Source organism: Suricata suricatta, chromosome 1 (genome assembly GCF_006229205.1).
Source record: "Suricata suricatta isolate VVHF042 chromosome 1, meerkat_22Aug2017_6uvM2_HiC, whole genome shotgun sequence".
Lineage (NCBI taxonomy): Eukaryota > Metazoa > Chordata > Mammalia > Carnivora > Herpestidae > Suricata > Suricata suricatta.
In genome coordinates, this window is record NC_043700.1 from 43,358,977 (window position 1) to 43,378,446 (window position 19,470).

The 19,470-nt window shown below is 37.2% G+C and overlaps 1 protein-coding gene across 1 annotated transcript in view; it reads left to right on the forward strand.

Annotated features, from left to right (window-relative positions):
* Positions 1–19,470, forward strand: part of ADAM28 (ADAM metallopeptidase domain 28) — a 67,831-nt gene that overhangs the window by 24,015 nt on the left and 24,346 nt on the right. Inside the window, exons 9-14 of the mRNA XM_029950383.1 lie at positions 3,658–3,827; positions 6,328–6,412; positions 13,627–13,757; positions 15,238–15,415; positions 17,009–17,098; positions 19,348–19,465. Of these exons, the coding sequence (XP_029806243.1) occupies positions 3,658–3,827; positions 6,328–6,412; positions 13,627–13,757; positions 15,238–15,415; positions 17,009–17,098; positions 19,348–19,465 (772 nt within the window). The remainder of the gene's footprint in view (positions 1–3,657; positions 3,828–6,327; positions 6,413–13,626; positions 13,758–15,237; positions 15,416–17,008; positions 17,099–19,347; positions 19,466–19,470) is intronic.

The following is a 19,470-nucleotide window of genomic DNA, read 5'->3' on the forward strand; positions in this document are numbered from 1 at the left end:
TGACAAATATCCCTTCCGTTAAGGGAGTTTACACTCTTGTCCAAAACCAGCATAAAAATCCCAAATGAAGAGTATGTAGGATGGTGACTATAAATGCCGTAAAAAAAATTAAAAAAGAGAGAGATAGAGAGAGAGAGGTTCCTCTTAGGTGCTGTATTAAATAGGGAAACTCAAGTTCAAGATATCCAAGGTGACATTTGAGTATGGAAAGGAATGGAGAGAAGCATCTGACCCTAGGGGAGAATGTGCAAATCAGAGTGAAGTGCTGAGGACAGAACTAGATTGTCATATTTGAGGAACAGTGGGAAGGCTAATGTGGCTGGCATGCAGTAAGCCACAGCAAAGGTAGGAGCAGATGACATCTGACAGGCATCAGTGGATGGAACCTGCAGGTCCTGGTAAACTATGTAAGGACTTTGTTATGCTTCATGGGTGAGGAACACATTGGAGTACTGAGCTGAGGTGTAACATGTTCACACGTGTGTTCGTAAAAAATTATCTTGGCCATTACCTTAAAAATAAATGGAGGGAAAGCAATTGACAGAAATAAGACCAGGTAAGGGATTGTTCCCTCATTCAGGGCAAGAGATGATGGTGGTCTGAGAAAAAGCAGTGGTAGTGGACCTGTTGAGACTAGCTGTCTCAGTAGGTCTCTGGATAGAGTCAACAGAGTGTATGAGGCAGATGAGAGATGAGAAGTGTAAGAAAAGGAAAAGATGAAGTGACATCAAGGATTTTGACCTGAGCAACTTTAAGAATAGGTAACATATTGGCAATAGCGAATCAGAAGAAAGATTAGTATTTCCATTTTGAACACATTCATTTTGAGAGATCTTCTTTTAATAAGTAGATTTTTTTAAGGTTGATTTATTTTTTGAGTGAGAGAGAGAGACACAGAGTGTGAGTGGGGGATGGTCAAAGAGAGAGGGAGCCACAGAATCTGAAGCAGGCTCCAGGGTCTGAGTGGTCAGCACAGAGCATGATTCGGGGCTCGAACCTACAAACTGTGAGATCATGACCTGAGCTGAGGTTGGCCACTGATCCACCCAGGCACCCTGAGATATCTTTTTATATAAAGATTTCCAGGGACAAGTCATTATGTTATGTACCTAAAATGAATATAATGTTGTATGTCAATTATATTGACAAAAATATTGTTTCTTAGTGGAGGTGGCAATGGGCAGTGGATTCCTCATCTTTATTAAATGTTTTATGACTAAGTACTTTTTAAAAATATGTACATGTTTTATATTACATTTTTGTATTTCAAAAATAAAAATATTGGAGATGCTACACTTCGAAAATCAGAAAAACAATACTAGGAAATTTGTAAACATGTCAGAGGTAGTAGACATGGCCATATTGAGTCTCAATGCCCCTCATGAGTCTAGCACCTACTCTGTGCCACGTTATATCTTTGTATATGCCAGTAGGTCATTAAGAATTAAAAAGAAGATTCATTTTATGATCTGGATTCATTTTAAAGATCTGGACCTTTATGGAATAAACTTGCCAACCTTAGTGTAAGATAACCGAAGGAATGGTATAGAGAAGTAGAAAAGAGACCTAAGAACAGGTCCTTGAAGTGCTTCTTTAAGGAGAGGTCGGAGTACAGGAGAAACCAATAGAGACCAGTAGAGTGTAGATGAAGAGCTTCGAGCAATATATATCCAGGGGAGAGTGTTGTAATGGAAGCTGCTTGAAACAAAAGCCAATCAAAGGAAGAAATGGTCAGTGATGTTAGATGCTTCTGAGGACTGATGATTGGCCATTGGATTTAACAGAGTAGAAGTTACTCGTCACCTGGATGAAGGAAATTTCTGTGGCGTGTAAGAGTACAGGCATGATTAGAGTGAGCCCAATACAACAGGAAGTGGAATTAGAGAGAGCAGATACAGAAACTTTTCTTCAAAATTTCACTATAAATAGAAGCAGAGAAATGGGGTGTAAGAGACAGGGGGAAGATACCCCCCCACTGTGATGGGTCACCCTTTCTATGCTGATGGGAACAAGTCTGTCAGCAGAGCTTGAACCCGGGCTCGAACCCAAGAACCGTGAGACCCAAGCTGAAGACGGACACTCAACCAACTGCACCACCCAGGCACCCCTCCCTCAAAGTGAGGTTTTAATAGGAAGTGTCAGAATTCCTAAGAAAGTATGAGAAAAATGTGCAGAAGCATCTGGGAATAAATGGATTGCGGAAATGCAGCAGGTTTGCTGGAGATTGGTAAAGACCATTTGAGGTTAGCATGACGGCTCCCAAGGGAAAGCCATCAGTGTGAGTGCACTCTCCGCTGGGGTGTTCGGGGCGTGGTGCAGGAGAGACCTGGGGAGGAGTTGCTTTAGCGAGGATTGGCGTTTTGTCAGGTGAGTAACATAAAACAAGAATGGAAGGGGGAAGTTGAGGAAATAATCAAGGGGAAGGTTTCAATCTGGTTAGATTTTGACTTTAAAACTTTGTTTTCTAATGTTTATTTTTGAAAGAGACAGAAACAAAGCAGGGAAGGGGCATTGAGAGAGAGGGAGACCCTGAATCCAAAACAGTCTCCAGGCTCTGAGCTGTCAGCACAGAGCCTGACGTTGGGCTCAAACTCACAAACTGTGAGATCATGACCTGAGTCAAAGTTGGAAGCTTAACCAAGCTGAGCCAGCTAGGCGCCCCAGATTTTGACTTTTCTTTTGATGATTAGTGCATTCCTCTGTGCTTTTCCAAACTATGTGAAAACATTTGTTGAGGTTTCTCAGCAGAAAGTTGCCCCCTGAGGAAACCTGTCACCACGCATTTCCCCCCCAGCTTTATTGAGTTAGAATTGGCATATCACACTGTGTGAGTTTAGGTGTGCAGTGTGTTGATTTGATATACTCATAATACTGCAAAATGATTCCCATCATGGCTAGCATCACATAATTGCCACTGCTTTTTTTGTGGTGAGAACATTTAAGAATTACTCTACTAATGTTAAAGTATACTACCAAGCTGTACATTAGATCTCCAGAACATGTTCATCTTATAACTGGAACTTTGTACTCTTACCAACACTGTGCAGTTATATAAACTATAATAGCAATTTAAACTTTTGCTTTTAGACTAAGCATATTGTCTTATAAGCTTAACTAATTATTTCTAAAACTTATCCTATGTGCATCATTGGTGATTTGGTTCATCCAGGTTTAAGAATTAGAGGACCACTTGATAGTGACCCACAGATGCAAGATTTTTTTTTAAAATAGTATGTTCCTTTTCCCAAGTCCAAACCATCACTGAATCAACCTTGCTAATCCTGGAATGTTCTGACTCTGGGAACAATGCAAAGCATTTGAGTCCTTACACTTACTCTGAAGTCATAGTAGTGAACTACTAACAGAAAACTATAATCTGTCTTGAAGTGACAGGCAAGAGAAGTTTGTTTTAGTAGGAACTTTGCTCTGAAAAAAGGGAGTTTCCAGACTTGAAATACCTAAAGGTGGCTGCCTTGCCTGAGAACGGGGATGCTAGCATCTGTGAAAAGAGGTGGTAACTTCCATTTCACAAAGTAGGTTTGGAAAGAAAGTTTTTACAGTGCTGTGAGAAATAGGTTTAGAAATCTAAAGTACATTGAAAATATTGAAAGATAACATCACTATGTCATTCCTTTGACATTTATTCTCTTTGGACAGCTTTATAAAAAGCTGAATACTCATGTGGCCCTAGTTGGCATAGAAATCTGGAATGATGAGGATAAAATAACGATAACCCCAAATGCAAGCTTCACCTTGGAAAATTTTTCTAAATGGAGGGGAAGTATCCTTCCAAGAAGAAAGCGTCATGATATCGCTCAGTTAATCACGTATGTATAGATTTTCCCCTTTGTATGTTAAATGATATTTAGCCTAGAAACTTTCCAAAGCCTTGGCACAGCAAGTGGTATCTCGGGGTCTAGGGTAAGAGGAAGTGGCTTACACAAAGTGGATAAAAGTATGCTCTAATTTTTGTTATAAGTGTTCCTTTTTTTTTAAGAAAAGCTAACAATGCAATAATGATTTGTCAGAAATTTGTCTGTTTTGATTGGATATACAGAAAGGAAAGATGAGTTTAGGTAATAGCAAGAGAAATTTTGATTCAATGTTTTGAAAGTCCTGAGTAACTTTAAGTGCTAGTGAGGACAAACTTCTAGGATGGAAAAAAATCGCATATTATATTCTAATCCCACACCTCTACCATCCTGCTGCAATGATTAATAAACAAAAGCGGGGGGGGGGGATAAATCTAGTGACTATAAATTACACAAAACTGTGGAGCATATGAAGCCTAAGAATATGCCTGGAATAGTTTGCCGCTGGAATCAGAAGAAAACAGAAATGAGTAATTTAAAATTATACAAGTGTTACTTTCTAAGAAAACAGTAGGTGTCATAGGAGATCAGTGGACTGGGTCCTCCCAGAATTAATATTCTGTGTTGGCCATTTACTACACATGGCACATCAGCCCACAAGTCCCTGACCTAAAATAAGTCTTAATTTATGTGTCTGGTTCCTTGCGTGGTAGGACCGCAGCACAGGGACTGGTATAACTTTCAAGTTAGCCACTTGAACGTTATATATAACTTTGGGTTTGGAAATCTTACCAAGTGACTAGCTTTCACCTAGAAGAAGCATTGTAAGAGGGTCAAGAGAAAGCTTCAAGGCTTTTTATGACAAAACCCTAGAAATTACAGTGGCACTTCTGGTATATTCTGTTGGTCAAGAGCAAGTCATAGATCTACCCATTTTCAAGGAAAGGTACTACACTGGGTAAGAATACTGCCAGCCTAGCTCATTGGGGGTTATATTTGAAGAATAGCTACCATAGGTCCTTAATTTTGAAAGGTGAGTTCCAGACTCAAGGGCTCACTGCAGTGTGAGCTCGTTTTGTTTGGAGAAATTTAATGATTTTTTTTCAAGGACTCATAGCTCATAAGTAGTAAGATAATTCACTCTTACCAGACTGCCTCCAGGGCCATGCTCAAATTATAGTAAATTCCCATACTTTGAATCATAGGGTATAGAGATAAAAATCATAGATGAGATGACAAATGCATAGATATAAATGGCAATCCAACATGAAGAGTAGATTTCCTGACCAGACTAGAATAAACAGGATAACAGTACTAAGAAGATATGATGGAAAGAAATAATTGTCCTTTCATTCATAAATTTACCTAACAAATTAACAAAAGGTTATGTCTATACCTATGCCTAACAAGGTAAGAAACTTGTGGTACAGCTATAATCTACCTACAAAAAAGAGGAACAAAAATAGCTAACTCCATAATGGGGGAAGATTTATTGATTATAAATGAACTGGTAGTAAGAATTGAACCCACACAAATGCAGACTTAAGTATAACTAATTTTATAACATAATTTTTAAAAAGGATATAAATGCCATGAATCTTTAAAATATCATGTATAATGCAAAGTACCATTTCAAAATAAAAGACATCTGAAGATTTTCCAAAAGAAGTATAAAGTGGGAAGAAATTCTCTAATTTTCATTATTTTGCATGGCAAAATCACTACTGTCCATTCTTGATTATGATAAGTGGGAAATTCTAAGTTCAACTTTTTATGTAAATGCACCTACTAAGGAAATTTTTAAAGTAATGCATTCTTTGAAAATTACTAGAGACAAACCAGGGTCAGGATCTTGAGCAGATTGCAGAATAATAAAAAAGGCAGCACATGGAATCATTGAAAATTGAAAGAAAAACAAAATGAACAGGACTAAAAAAAAAGAAATTAAAATTACTAAAACCAAATCAATCGTCTATGCAAAGAAATTTAAGTGGCTTAAATTCCTTTTAACAAATATGTAAATAACATAAATGCTACATAAGGCAAATACATTCAGAAGGGGCCCAAATTCCATATCCCAGTGTAGCTTAAAACAGTGCTAAAAGTGAACAAAAGTAAATAATATAAAAATATATGAGAGAAAAATACAAATTAAAACAAACATGTGTGATAATACTAATATCCAAATGTGTATATATATATTTATTATAACAAAATAGCCTTGTTTGTTTCTTTCCTGGCAAGAGATGAATTCCACAACAAAAAATATAAAATTGTGAATGAGAGATATAAAATATTAAAAATGATTATATCCAGGTGCTTGTTTTTAGGTGATATGACAGCCACTGCGTGTTTTAAAAATGCCCAATGCAAATTCAAACCCTGAAGGAAATATTTAAGAGTTGTTATTCACAATGTGAGTTTTCTCTGTTAACCATTTAGAGTCCCGGATGAATTGTCTATAGAAAATATCATTTAGAATCCTAAGTTGTTATATCACTTTTTTTTCTTGCAGAGCAACACAACTTTCTGGGACAACCGTGGGCCTTGCCTTCATGTCTACAATGTGCTCTCCTTATCATTCTGTTGGCATTGTTCAGGTTTGTTTGAAGATACGTAGTTGGTTCTACACTTCAAGTCTGCCAATGCTCTTTTTTTCTGAATCATGTAAGGGTTTTTTATTGTTGATATGGCAAATAACATGGATTGAACTTCAAATATTGAAACAGCCTTGCGTATCCAGTATAAACCCAGCATGACCATAAGGTATTATCATTTTTATATGTTGCTGGATTCAACACGCTAACATATCTAGAGGATTCCTATATTCTGTTTAATCCTGAGGGATGTTAGTCTGTAGTTGTCTTTTCTTGTTTTTTGTTTTTCAGGTTTTGTTATTAGGATAGGATATCAGGGTAAATCTGGCCACACAAAATGATATGTTCCCAACTCTTCAATTTTATGGCATGTTTTAGTAAAATTGGTATTATTCCTTCCTAAAATGTTTGGAACAATTCATCAGTAAAACCATGTGGGTCTGGCATTTCTGTAGGGAAAGGTTTTTAACTACAAATACAATTTCTTCCACAGATCAGGACTATTCAGGTTATTGATCTTTTTTCAAGTGAGGGCAATTTGTGTCTTTAAGGAAAGCATCTATTTTATTTAAGTTGGCATAAATTTATTGATGATATTCTTTATTATCCTTTTCTTATATCCATAGAATTTGTAGTAATGTCCTCTCTCATTCATGATATTAACAATTTGTGTCTTTTTCTTATGATCTCACTAACGACTCATTAATTTCATTGACCTCACAAAGACACAGCTTTTGCTTTATTGATGTTCTCTCTGGTTTTCTTGCTTTCAGTTTCATTCATTTTTGTTCTTGTCTTGATTATTGAATTTCTTTTGCTTTCTCTGCATTAATTTGTTATTCTTTTCTATTACTTAAGGAACAGTTTTAGATTATTCATTTGAGGCTTTTCTCTTTTTCCAATATAAACATTTAATGCATAAATTTCCTACCATGCACTGCTCAACTGCATCTGTGATATTTGGATATGTGTGTTTTCATTTTCATTAAGTTAAAAATATTTTCTAACTACTTTTTATATCTCCTTTTTGACTAATGCATTATTTAATAGTGTGCTGTGATGATTTCTATTATATTTTCTTAAGTTTCATCATATTATGATCTGTATATTCATTTGCTAGGGTTTCCACAACAAAATACCCCAGGCTGTATGGCTCAAACAACAGAAATGTATTTTCTCAGAGTTCTGGAGGCTAAAAATCCAATATCCAGGTGTTGGTAGGTTTGGTTTCTCCTGAGGTCTCCTGCTTTGGTTCGCAGATGGCCAACTTCTTGCTTTGTCCTCACATGGCTCTTCCTCTGTGCACACATCCTTTCCTCTTCAGTCCTATTGGATTAGGGTTTCACCCATATATTCTCATTTAACTTTAGAGGCCCTTTCTCCAAATACAGTCATGTTGGGGGTTAAGATTTCAATATATGAATCAGAGTGCAGGGGGTGGGCACAATTTAGTTCCTAATAGTCTGGAACATACTTAGTAGGATTTCAATATTTAAACTTTTTCTGAGGTTTGTTCTTGGTCGGTACTATATATGAACTTGAAAAAGAATATCTTCTGCTATTACTGTATGAAGCATCCCATAACTGGCAATTATGTCACGTTAACTTACAACATTCAGTTCTGTTGAATAGTTTATAGAGAGAGTGGTTAAGTATCCAAGTATAATTGTAGATTTGTCCATTTATCTTTCAACTCTACAAATTTTCACTTCATGTATTCTGAAGCTCTATTGTTAAGCAAATGCACAAATAGAGTTGTCATATCTTTTGGGAGAATTAATCCATTGTTATTTCATGTTTCTCTTTTTTTCCCTGAAATATTTCTGTTCTGAGGTCTACTTTGTCTGGTATCATTAGAGTTACTCCGACATTTTGTGGCTACAGTTTGCTTGATGAGAACGTTTTCTTACTTTTACTTTTAGCATATATTTTTCTCTACATTTAAGTTTCTGGTGTATAGTAGGGTTTTACTTTTTATCTAACCTGACAGTCAGTCTTTTCTTTTATGTATTTAAATCACTTATATGTAATATAATTATTGATATTGTTGGACTAAAAGCTTCAATTTTTTTTCTAGTTGTTTTCTCTTCCATCTAGTCTACTTTTTCTGACCTCTTTAGGATTGAGGATTTAAAAATATAATTTCTTTTATCTCCATTAATAGCTTTTCACTGTTACCTTTGTTTGTTTATTTTTAATGGTTGCCCTGGCTTATTATATACCTCCATTTATTTGTTTTACATTGAAATAATTCTGAGCTGCATCACTTGTAGTATAAGGATGTTACAAGAGTACACCCCTAATTCCTCCCTTCCATATGCTTGTTTGTGCTATTTTTATCATATGTTTAACTTTACATATGTTATAAATGCACAATATATTGTTACTAATTTTTCCTACACAGTCAGCTTTCAGTGCAATTTAAAATAAGAGAAAAATTGGGGCACCTGGGTGGCTCTGTTGGTTAAGTACCCAATGCTTGGTTTAGGCTCAGGTCATGTTCTTATGGTTCATAAGACTGAGCCCTGTGTGGACACTGTGTTCTCAGCATGGAGCCTGGTTGGAATTCTCTCTTACCCTCTTGTTCTGCCTCTCCTCTGCTCTCTCTCTCTCAAAATACATAAGCAAACATTTAAAAATAATAAAAGAAAATAAATATAGTATTATGTTTATCTTATCTTTATCTATACTCACCTTATTTCATTCTCAACAGTCTCCATTTCTTTGTAGTTTCTATCTGGCATAATATTTTTTATTTCTTCCCAAAGATTAAAAAAATATATTTCCTGTAATATGGTGTGCTTTCAGTGAATTTTTTAGTTGCTTTCATATGACTTTATCTTTCTTTTTTGTGTATATTTTCACTGGGTTTGTAATTCTGGGTTAATAATGTTTTTTTCTTTCAGTACTTCTAATAATTTCACTTCACTGTCTGCTGGACTGTGGAGTTTCTGATGAGAAGTCTGCTGTAAACTTTATCTGTGTTGCTCTGAAATGTATCTTTTTGTTTTCTACTTCAAGATTTTCCCTTTTCTTTTGATTTTCTTCTGTTTGACTATAATTATGGTATAACTCAATGGACTTTGGGAGAAATGGGTAATACATCACATGTAGTATTCCTTCAGCTTCCTTCAGTATTCCTTCAGACCTGTCAGGCCTGGAACTTATATCTGATTAATTTTGGAAAATTTTGGGGTCGTTACTTCTTCAACTATTTCTACTATTTCATTCTCCTCCTTGTTTTCTTCCAGGGATACATATTCTTATATCTGTGACCATTCTATACAGCTCCTCAAAACTTGTATCCTCTGGTCTACTGTTTGTCTTCTTATTTATTTATTTATTTATTTATTTATTTTTGCACTTTGTGTTTTAATTTGGGTAATTTTTGTTGAACTGTTACGTCCAGTGATTATTTTCTCAGCTATTCCAAGTCGACTGGTAAGCCTGTTGAAGATGTCATTCATCTCAGTTACTGTCTTTTTCATTTCTAGCATTTCTATTTGGTTCTTTCTTATGGTGTCCAGCTCTGTTGAAATTTCTCATCCAGACCAGCGTGCTATTCATCTCCTCCACTGGAGCTTTTCCCATATTAGTCATAGTTATTCTAAAGTATCATCTGATAGTTCTAACATTTGTGTCAGATATAAGTCTGGATATGTTGATTGACAGGGTAGGGCCTTTTTTTTTCTTTTTCTTTCTTTCTTTCTTCCTTTTTTGTTTTTGGATGCCTTATTATTGTTTTGTTGAAAGTCAGACATCTTGTGAAAGGCATTATCTGAGGGGTGTGTGCATGCATGGGTGTGTGTAATTTTTCCTTGCCTAAAAATGATCACTTTTTTCCTTCTGCTAGGCCTCAAGCTAGCAAGAGTTTAGTTGGGTTTGGGATTTTGTTGTTACTATGACTATGCTCAGTTCATCACAGGCTTTAAATTCATCTCACATTATTTGTGTGTGGGGGAAGGCTGGTTTTCCGGAGGGTTTTTCTGTGTGTGTGCTTCCTACTCATCTTTAGGCCTTTACTGGATCCCCCAGAGTGTCTCTTTATGCTGTAGGCTCTCTCCCTTCAATAAGTTGTTATTACTTGTTACTGGATGATTGGTAGACTTTTGGTAGGCAGAGGGCATTTTCTTTTGTTCCTGTTAAGCCTTAGTCTTTGGTAATTCCTGTGTCCTGTAGTGTGCCTGGGGTCAGTCCTTTTAGTGTTCCTGCTCTACTGCCAGGTGGTAGAGACCTCTAATCGACATAGACAAGCATGTATTCCTGCCCTTCCTTCCCCTTCCGTCTGGGGATAGAAGTTTTCTGTGTGTTTTATTTTCCTTCCTGTTCTTTTTTATAGTTGCATTGAGGCTTTACCAGTGCCCTAGGTAACAGGTTTCTTGCTCTTTCTCTCAGAAGCTTAAGCCCTTGGTTTAGGGCTAGACCTAGAGGGAGGCAAGTGAGATACTCATTTTACCTTGGACCTCGTTTCACCTTGTTCCATAGCAGAGAGAGGAGAATGATCCTAGAGTGATTTTGTGCCTTTTCTGCTGCTGTTCCCCTCCCCCTGACCCACTCTATACAGAGCTTTCACTCAGAGCTTTCCACCCTTGAGTAGGTGGAAATTCTCCAATGTCTGAACCACCCACATTTTGTGTATTTTCTTGCTGTACCACACACTCTAACTTTATGAGTTTTAAGATTATTTATATGAATTATTACTGGCATCTGGTAGTGTCTTTTTCCAGGTAAACAAGTATTCATGCCCCGACTTTCCCTGTGGTTGACAGCATACTTTTCCTTAGATTTTATTTTGTTTGTTGCCTTGTGACCTCAGCTCTGGGTAAGTTCTAGAAAATTGTGAATTGATGTTCCAGTGTCTTTATTTATTGTAAGTTTGGGAGTGATGCTCTTTCCAGCCTTCTACAAATGGTGATAAGGAACAGAGGTGGAGGATTCTCCTTTGACTTTGTCTGGTTTTTGTCTTAGGCAGGTCCTGGGTCTCAGAAGCAAAGGTTTCTTAGGGATTTTTTCTATCCTTCCCACAGCAGCAAAATTTTGCTTTTTATTTTTTTCAGACCTTTTGAGGAAGAGTTTTCTGACCATCCCTCAGTAGGAGGAAACCTCAATACATATTAATATAGGACCCTGGTCTCAAGATTTTTCTCTTCTTGTTTCAGGAGTAGAGGGTGTATATGTGTGTGTGTGTGTGGTGTGTGTGCATCTGTGTGTGTGTGTGTGTGTGTGTGTGTGTGTGTGTTTAAACCCATCCCTTAGCCATGTTGGGTCTTCAGTTCTACCTTAGGTTGTCAGAGATTACTATTTCTCTCCCCAGACTTTAGTCTTCTGTTCCTTAAAGGAGTAGGGCCTGGGTATGGTTTCATGCTCTTTTCTTTCAGCAGTTTCTACTTTACTCCTTCTGGACTGCTCCACCAAGACAAATTCTTTCTGTTCTACTACCTTATTGCCAATGTGTGCCATGAGCTCCTAGAAGAGGTCGTTGGAGAAAAGTTAGAACTATGTTCAAAGGACCCTTGGTTCTGGGGTTCTAGGGATTCTATACTCTGACATTGTCTTATCCTAGGTCTTTAGCAATTCATTTAAGAAGTTAAATGCATTATTTCCCCTCTTGTAGGATACCTGGCATCTCCTCCTCTATCCTTGCTAGAGATAAACCAGTTCCATCTGTCCTTAGGATGGCCTATTTCTAGTTTTCAGGTTCTGTGGATGTCCTGAAACCACAAGACTGACAGATTCAAGGACAATTATAATTAAGTTTATCTGGCTAGTCCTTTTTGCTACTACAAGAATAATGATCTTTCCAGCATTCTGCATTCTAGGTGGAAGTGAAATATATTTATATATATCTTTAATATATCCTATAAGTCTGGTTTTGTGATAAGCTTCATAAGATGAAGAGAAGAAGTAAAGTATGTATTTTCTAACTTGAGTTTACCATAAAATTGGAAGAGAAACTGGATTACATAAAGCAGCACTTAATAATATATGATAGTCGAATTTAAAACTATAGTAGAAATCCAGAAGAGAGAATTTTTGATGAAGACTAATGTGGTCAGGAAAACTTGCTTTAAAATAAACTTCAAAGGGTGGGTAGGATTTAGAAAGAGGGAAGAGAGAATGGAGTTCATTCCAAAAGAAAGAAACATTTCAGTTATGAGAGAATAATTATTTAAAGGAAGATACTATAAATTTTAAAAAGGCAATCTGGAAAGTCTAAACACATTTACATTTTTCCTAATTTTCTTTTGGTTTGTTTTTGTCCCCATTTGAGTAACTTCATCTTACTAAATAGCAAGGTTTACCAGCTTTATATCTTGAGAGAATGATTCAGTATCATGAATTGTAAGTATGAACTTCCCATCTTATGCAGGTGCTCCTTGTTTGCCTGCCTTGTACCATGCCTTATGGACGGATCTCCTTATATGGTTCTTTGACGTGAAGTAGATAAGGAAATCAGGTGTCTGTGGATGGCTGCAATCGACAGATTCCCATCTCCCCTGTGGGAAATGTCAACCATCAGTGATTCTCTAGTGTTGTTTTATTGCTCTTGAAAAACCTGGAGCTCCCAGTCCAACACTTCTAACTAGAAATAATCTGGGAATAAAGTTGGTTACTGGCTGCACATCATGCAATGACGCAAGTCTAGAACTGACTGATGTCTAGCTTGGCAGTAACAGAATTGAGAGGGCTACCAATGGTACTAAAGTCCTAGGTTAACAAACACTTTTGGATCCCTATTAGCTAAACATATCCAAGACCTTCAGTCAAATTAGAAGGTATTGAAAAACAAGCCGTTGGGAGGGAGATAGATCAGTTTTAAACAACTCTGATTCCCTACCATTTTTAAGACATTTTGCCACTACCTCTCATGGCAGGAAACTACAAAAATGTTTCTCATTATAAATATTCCCTATTTACAAATAAAGAGCAAGCAGTGTGCCCTGTGATGGGCATTCAATACCAAAGTTGTGTGTGTACGTGTGTGTGTTAGTGTTTCTTTGTGTGTGTGAGACAGAGACAGACAAACAGATAGAGAAAGACAGACAGACAGAGGCAGCAGGAGAGGAAAAGATGGGGAGAAAGAGAGATGGTGATGAGTGAGAAATTTGAAGCTAAAATCATTCTCTCTATTCCCCCTTAGTAGAACTATTTAATTACACCCTGAGTGATAATTTCTTTTAAAAACCAGAGATCTGTTTCCCTATTCTTGCCCTTAGGACCACAGTGACAATGTGCTTAGAGTGGCAGGAACGATGGCCCATGAAATGGGCCATAACTTTGGAATGTTTCATGACTCCTATACTTGCAAGTGCCCTTCTACAATATGTGTGATGGACAGAGCACTAAGGTGAGGCTTTCTGGAAAGACGCTCTATATCCCTATTTTGGTTCACTCTGAACTGTCCTATTTTTTTATGTCATCTTTGGCAACATATTCAAGCTTTTTAATATCAAATAGCATACTCATGGATAAAACCCTCTACAGAACCACCTTATCTCTCATCTATATGCAATTTTTTTTATTAACCAAGGCATCGTTTAAATATATTGTGTCTTTGCTGTTGGGGTGACTTGACATTTTTAACTTCATGTTATCTACACCAGGCCTGGTTTCAGAAAGTAATTGGTATTTATTAAATTTTCAATAAATTCAGATTGGGTAGTGGTAGGGAAAAAGTTGTAGGAGAGAAATCTAATTAAAGAAGAACATTCTTACAGGAGGATAGATTATACATATCTGCCTTGCCTTAGTAAAGTTGCCATGGAATTTCATCCTTAAAAATCCCACAATCCCTTTCATATATGTATTTTCTCTCTTCATTTCCCTTTCGCAGCTCACTCAACCTAGAGTTCCACAACATAGCATTATGGCAGCATGCCACTTATGTATCTTATGTTATCTCTCCCAGACACTACTTTATTCTTAAACCTCATCTTTATTTGTGAAATGAAGACATTCTATCAAGAGTAATTCATCTGGGGCACTCGTGTGGTTTAGTTAGTTACATGTCCACCTCCTGATTGAGGCTCAGTTCATAATCACACAGTTTGTAAGGCAGAGCCTTGAGTCAGGCTCTGCATTGACAGTGTGGAGCCTGCTTGGGATTCTCTGTCTCTCTCTCTCTCTCAATCTCTGCCCTTCCCTCTCTGGTGCATGAGCATGCATGAACTCTCTCTCTCTCTCTCCCTCTTTTTCTCTCTCTCTCTCAAAATAAATAAATAAACTTTTTTTTTAAAAAAAGTGATTATTCTGAAGGAAAGTGAATTCTTAACATGAAAATAAACATGACTTTACTACCTTTAAGACTTCACAACCAAAATGACCTAAAAGCTGAATAAGATTATCTGGATAAGTCAGAAGCATCATTTTTTAAAATCTTTTAAGATCTGACCTTTTATTTTTAAGCTGAAGGTGTTGGGGGCCCTGGATGACTCAGTCAGTTGAGCATCCAACTACAGCTCAGGTCATGATCATGCAGTTAATGGGTTCGAATTCCATGTAGGGTTCTCAGCTGACAGTTCAGAGCATGGAGACTATTTTGGATTCTGTGTTTCCTTCTCTCTCTGCCCCTCTTTCACTCATGCTCTCTCTCTCTGTGTCTCAAAAATAAATAAATATTAAAAAATTAGAAAAAAAATAAGGTGTGTTTGTGTCCATCCGGAAGGCCTATTCAAGCACAGGAATGAGGTCATGATTTAGCAATTGGGCACTGGATTGGATTTCATCTTTTGGGATGGGTTTGGGGTATATCATCCCCAATGTGTGACATTGCTCCCTTCAAACTCCGTACAACTGTGTTCCATTCTCTTTTTTCCTTGTCTTCACAGCTTCTATATTCCTACAGACTTCAGCTCCTGTAGCCGCAGCAGCTATGATAACTTCTTTGAAGATAAATTATCAAATTGCCTCTTCAATGTTCCATTGCCTACAGATATCATATCCGCCCCAATCTGTGGGAACCAGCTGGTAGAAATGGGAGAGGACTGTGATTGTGGGACTCCCGAGGTACCATCAAGTACTTTCTTTGCCTTTTTAAAAATGTTTATTTATTTATTTTGAGAGAAAGAACTTGAGTGGGAGAGGGACAGAGAGAGGGGGAGAGAAAGAATCCCAAGCAGGCTCCACACTGTCAGCGCAGAGCCCGACATGGGACTCAGTCTCACAGTTCGTGAGACCTGAGCCAAAACCAAGAGTCAGGCGCTTATCTGACTGAGCCACCCAGGCACCCCCAACCAAGTACTTTCTAAAATGATCTAATATGTTCTTCAATTGCTAAGAAGATGAACCATAAACCTGTATTAAGCAGGTTCACTCTGAAATTGTGTGTTTCTATAAGTTTGCATATGTTCAGGCCACCATTTCTAACAATGAATGCTGCATTGCTTAGAAGACTTTCCTAATTTCCTTCTTGGGGTTCCTTCTCCATTTCCTTTTCTTTCCTTTCTTTTCTTTTCTTTTCTTTTCTTTTTTCTTTTCTTTTTAAGAACAATCCACACCTGAGTTTTGTATCTTCTTCCCTCCCTTTCTGGCAGAAATACTTCATGGTTCCTATGTGCCTATGACCTATTGGGCAGTTACTTTACTCACAGCACTGTGATCTTGCTCGGAGAGTGTAAATAGCTTGCCTGGGATCACAGAGCTGGTGAAGGGAGGAGCCGAGATATGGCCCCAGGTGTTTGTTTCAGCAATCCCAGAACCACCCTCCACTGGAATTTAGTTTGTTCCTTTGTGACTGAAGAGTTTTTACCATTAGGAGTCCGACTTGATCCCACCCTATTGATATGACAGCCAGGGCTCCGAATGGGACCTTTGCCTCCACCTTATTAACACTTACTATGAGTGACCTGTCAAACCCACGAGGGGTCAGCTCTTCAGCAACTTCAAAATATGACCACAAAGGTATTCATTCTGTGAGAAAGCAGAATCTTTCCAAGATGATGTGTATATTTGAAATAAGGATGAGCGTTTTAACCTTATAAACTTGTAATTCTAAATATAAAGTAGGGATACTAAGCAGCTATAAGAGGAATTTTCTGAGGTAGGAATTTCCCCAAAGCCTCACACAGGTGCCTGATTTCTTAGAAGCATAGTAGGGAGAGAAGACAAAGTCTATGGTTTAACACAGAGTTGGATTAAGTGTCAAATGGAATAAAGAACTATACTTTTAGCTTTATACTATATGCCCTGAAGATTAAATTTACTGCTGGGTGGGTGTGAAGCTAATGAGTTCAACTAATTATGTTTTTAATTATTTAGATAAATTTTATTTTAAAAGACTGTTCTTTTTCCTTTTGTTTTTGCTCATATTTTACCAAAAACAGACCATTTTCAGTACAATCATGGGAGGTTGAGCAAACTAGAAGAGATATTCAAATTAAAGAAAGAAGGTATCAGTAGCATTCAGGTCATAACAAATAACCCCTGGCTCCAAAATCTGGTTTTCTAATGTTAAACTTTATTCTTTTATTTTCTGGAAAATCATATTCAGACTGTACCAAAGTACAGTGATGAAAAAAATTATATTATGACTTAATATTAAACGAGAGCAAAAATTTGAGGCCAAAACCAGCATTTGCATTTGTTTCTGGTATTTCTTAGGAATGTGCCAACATTTGCTGTGATGCTAAAACCTGTAAAATTAAAGCAAGTTTTCAATGTGCTTTAGGAGAATGCTGTGAAAAGTGCCAGGTAAGATTATTATTTTATTCTATTTTAATAGTTATGAATACTGTTTATTTTTCTATATTAAAGATCTCTGAGATTATGTTGAATGAAATAGCAGAGCGCTATTTTTCTGTCTGCAGAGTAATGCCATCTACCATTAATATATGAGTACAACTCTTTGAGTGAGATATTATCATCTCACTTTACTTTTGAGGGAACAGAGACTCAGAATAGAGAATGTTCAAAATAATAAGGCCATAGAACTCCATGTTCTTGGCAAACTCCAAGTACGATCAGTTCCAAAGCCAATGTGGCTCCTACCTGCCGCTGCTTCTGATCCAAGGGCCTTCTTGCACCAAACCTCTTCATTGGTTGTGTATTTCTTTAATAATGGTTTGGTGGAAAAGCATTTATTTCAAATAGTTTGGAATCTCCCCTACCTTGAAACTTAGAAGTCACTTCACAGTGAAATTCTTAGAAAACCGACATAAAGTGAGGATTCTGTGTCATCATCCCTGTAGGGTTTGTTGACTACCCTTTTCAGGTTCAAGTTTAAAATTGTACTTTCTATTGTTGCATAGCCTTCGCTATTATGATTATTTGTTTATATGTCTGTTTCCTTAGTTAGATCAACTCCTAAGGGCAGGGGACAGATTTGTCCTCACCTAGCACAGAGTTTCATACATTTTAAATGCTCAAAAACTATTCATATGAGGAATGTGTAAAATAATAACATACCAGATTGTGGGTAGTATTTGGGAAAGATTGGTTTCTTTTAACATCAGAGGGAGAGGAAAGAAATAAAGGAGGCCAAAAGGAAGAAAACTTGAAAACATAAGTAGTGTTCAACAAGCGTTGAGTAAGTGCTATTTGTTCAAGATTGTGGGAGACTAAAAAAAAAGTCTTTGACTTCAAAGAGCAAGCTGTTTCTTCAGGGTAATGACACATAAACCTGAAACAGATGAAAATACTGTGAATGATTCAATGCCCAGCTAGACATTATGAGATATATGCCCTTTGAGCAAATTATGTTTTCACTTAATTTTTAGAATGACTTTGTAAAGCCAATATTAGAAAGGGAATTGGGTTTTTGGAGTGATGAAGTCCATTTTCAGTACCTAGCCTCTGACAGAGCCAAGATCCAAACCTGTATCTTCCAAATCCAAATTTAAAGCTCTTCCCATCCTGTGTAGAAAAGAAGGACAGCAGAAGTCTGCACTGAGGAAGTCAGAAAAGGCTAATGGAAAATGAGGCTGTCACTAGTCTGAAAGTAATGTGTAGATTTTTAGATAGCAGACAGAAAGAAAACATTCCTAGAAGAGGAGGCTGCGGGAAAGAATAAAGATGAAACAGGAGGTGTAAGCATGGCTCATGTGACAGTTGGGAAGAAGGCTAGTCTGGCTGGAGTAGTGGGGGTTGAATTTGGAGGGTCTTGTATGCTCCTATTAAATTTTGGATTCCATTCTGACCTCAGTGTAGAGATATTGAAAGTTTTCTGATGATAGGGGAGCACACCTGCTCACTTCACCCAGGAAAAGACACACCTCCAGTGTCCACACAGCCCTCCTCCTCCTCCTCCTCCTCAGATCTGCATAAATGGCAGAATTGGTTTGACCAAGATTTCTCTGAGGAAGCAAGAGCAAGATTTGCAGTAATAGATTGTGATGCAGTTAATACATCAAATGTGCATCGGGTTATTTCTTCTCCACAATAACTCATTTCATAGGAAGAAGTGAGTTGAAAAGAAGTATTTGAACATACAATTAAAGGAATCTAGGATTAAGAAATGTGACACCTGGGAAAGTTTCAGAGCGTGCTGATCTGGTGTACAGAAACTTATTTTCTTTAATACGGAAGATTCACTTCACCAATAAATCTCTAAAGTTGCGGGTTTAAATCTTGAAAATCTTGACAAAAATGCATTCAGTAAAGGAAAAGATAAATTCCTTCTTTGCATTTAAGATGAGGCTTGGTTTTCTTCCATATTTTTCTCATTGATATTTCTATATGCTTGCACTACAAATCCAGAAATATTGATTATTTAAAGAATCAGGCCATTGGGCAAAGTCAATGAAAGTGACATAATAGGAGATGCCTCTGGTTTGTACAATGCAAATGTAAGCTGGGGTAGCATCATTCTATATTGCCGAAAGGCAGCTACTTTGCCCCAAAAAAAGGCCAAAAGGAAAATATTATTTGCATTAATTCGAGATATTAAGGTAAGTCAGGTGGAAAAAAACAAAAACCTTCTCTTCACTTGTATTTCCCTGCAGTTTAAAAAGCCTGGTGCAGTGTGCAGACCAGCAAAAGATGAGTGTGACCTGCCAGAAATGTGTGATGGCAAATCTGGTATTTGCCCTGATGATAGATTCCGAGTCAACGGCTTCCCTTGTCAA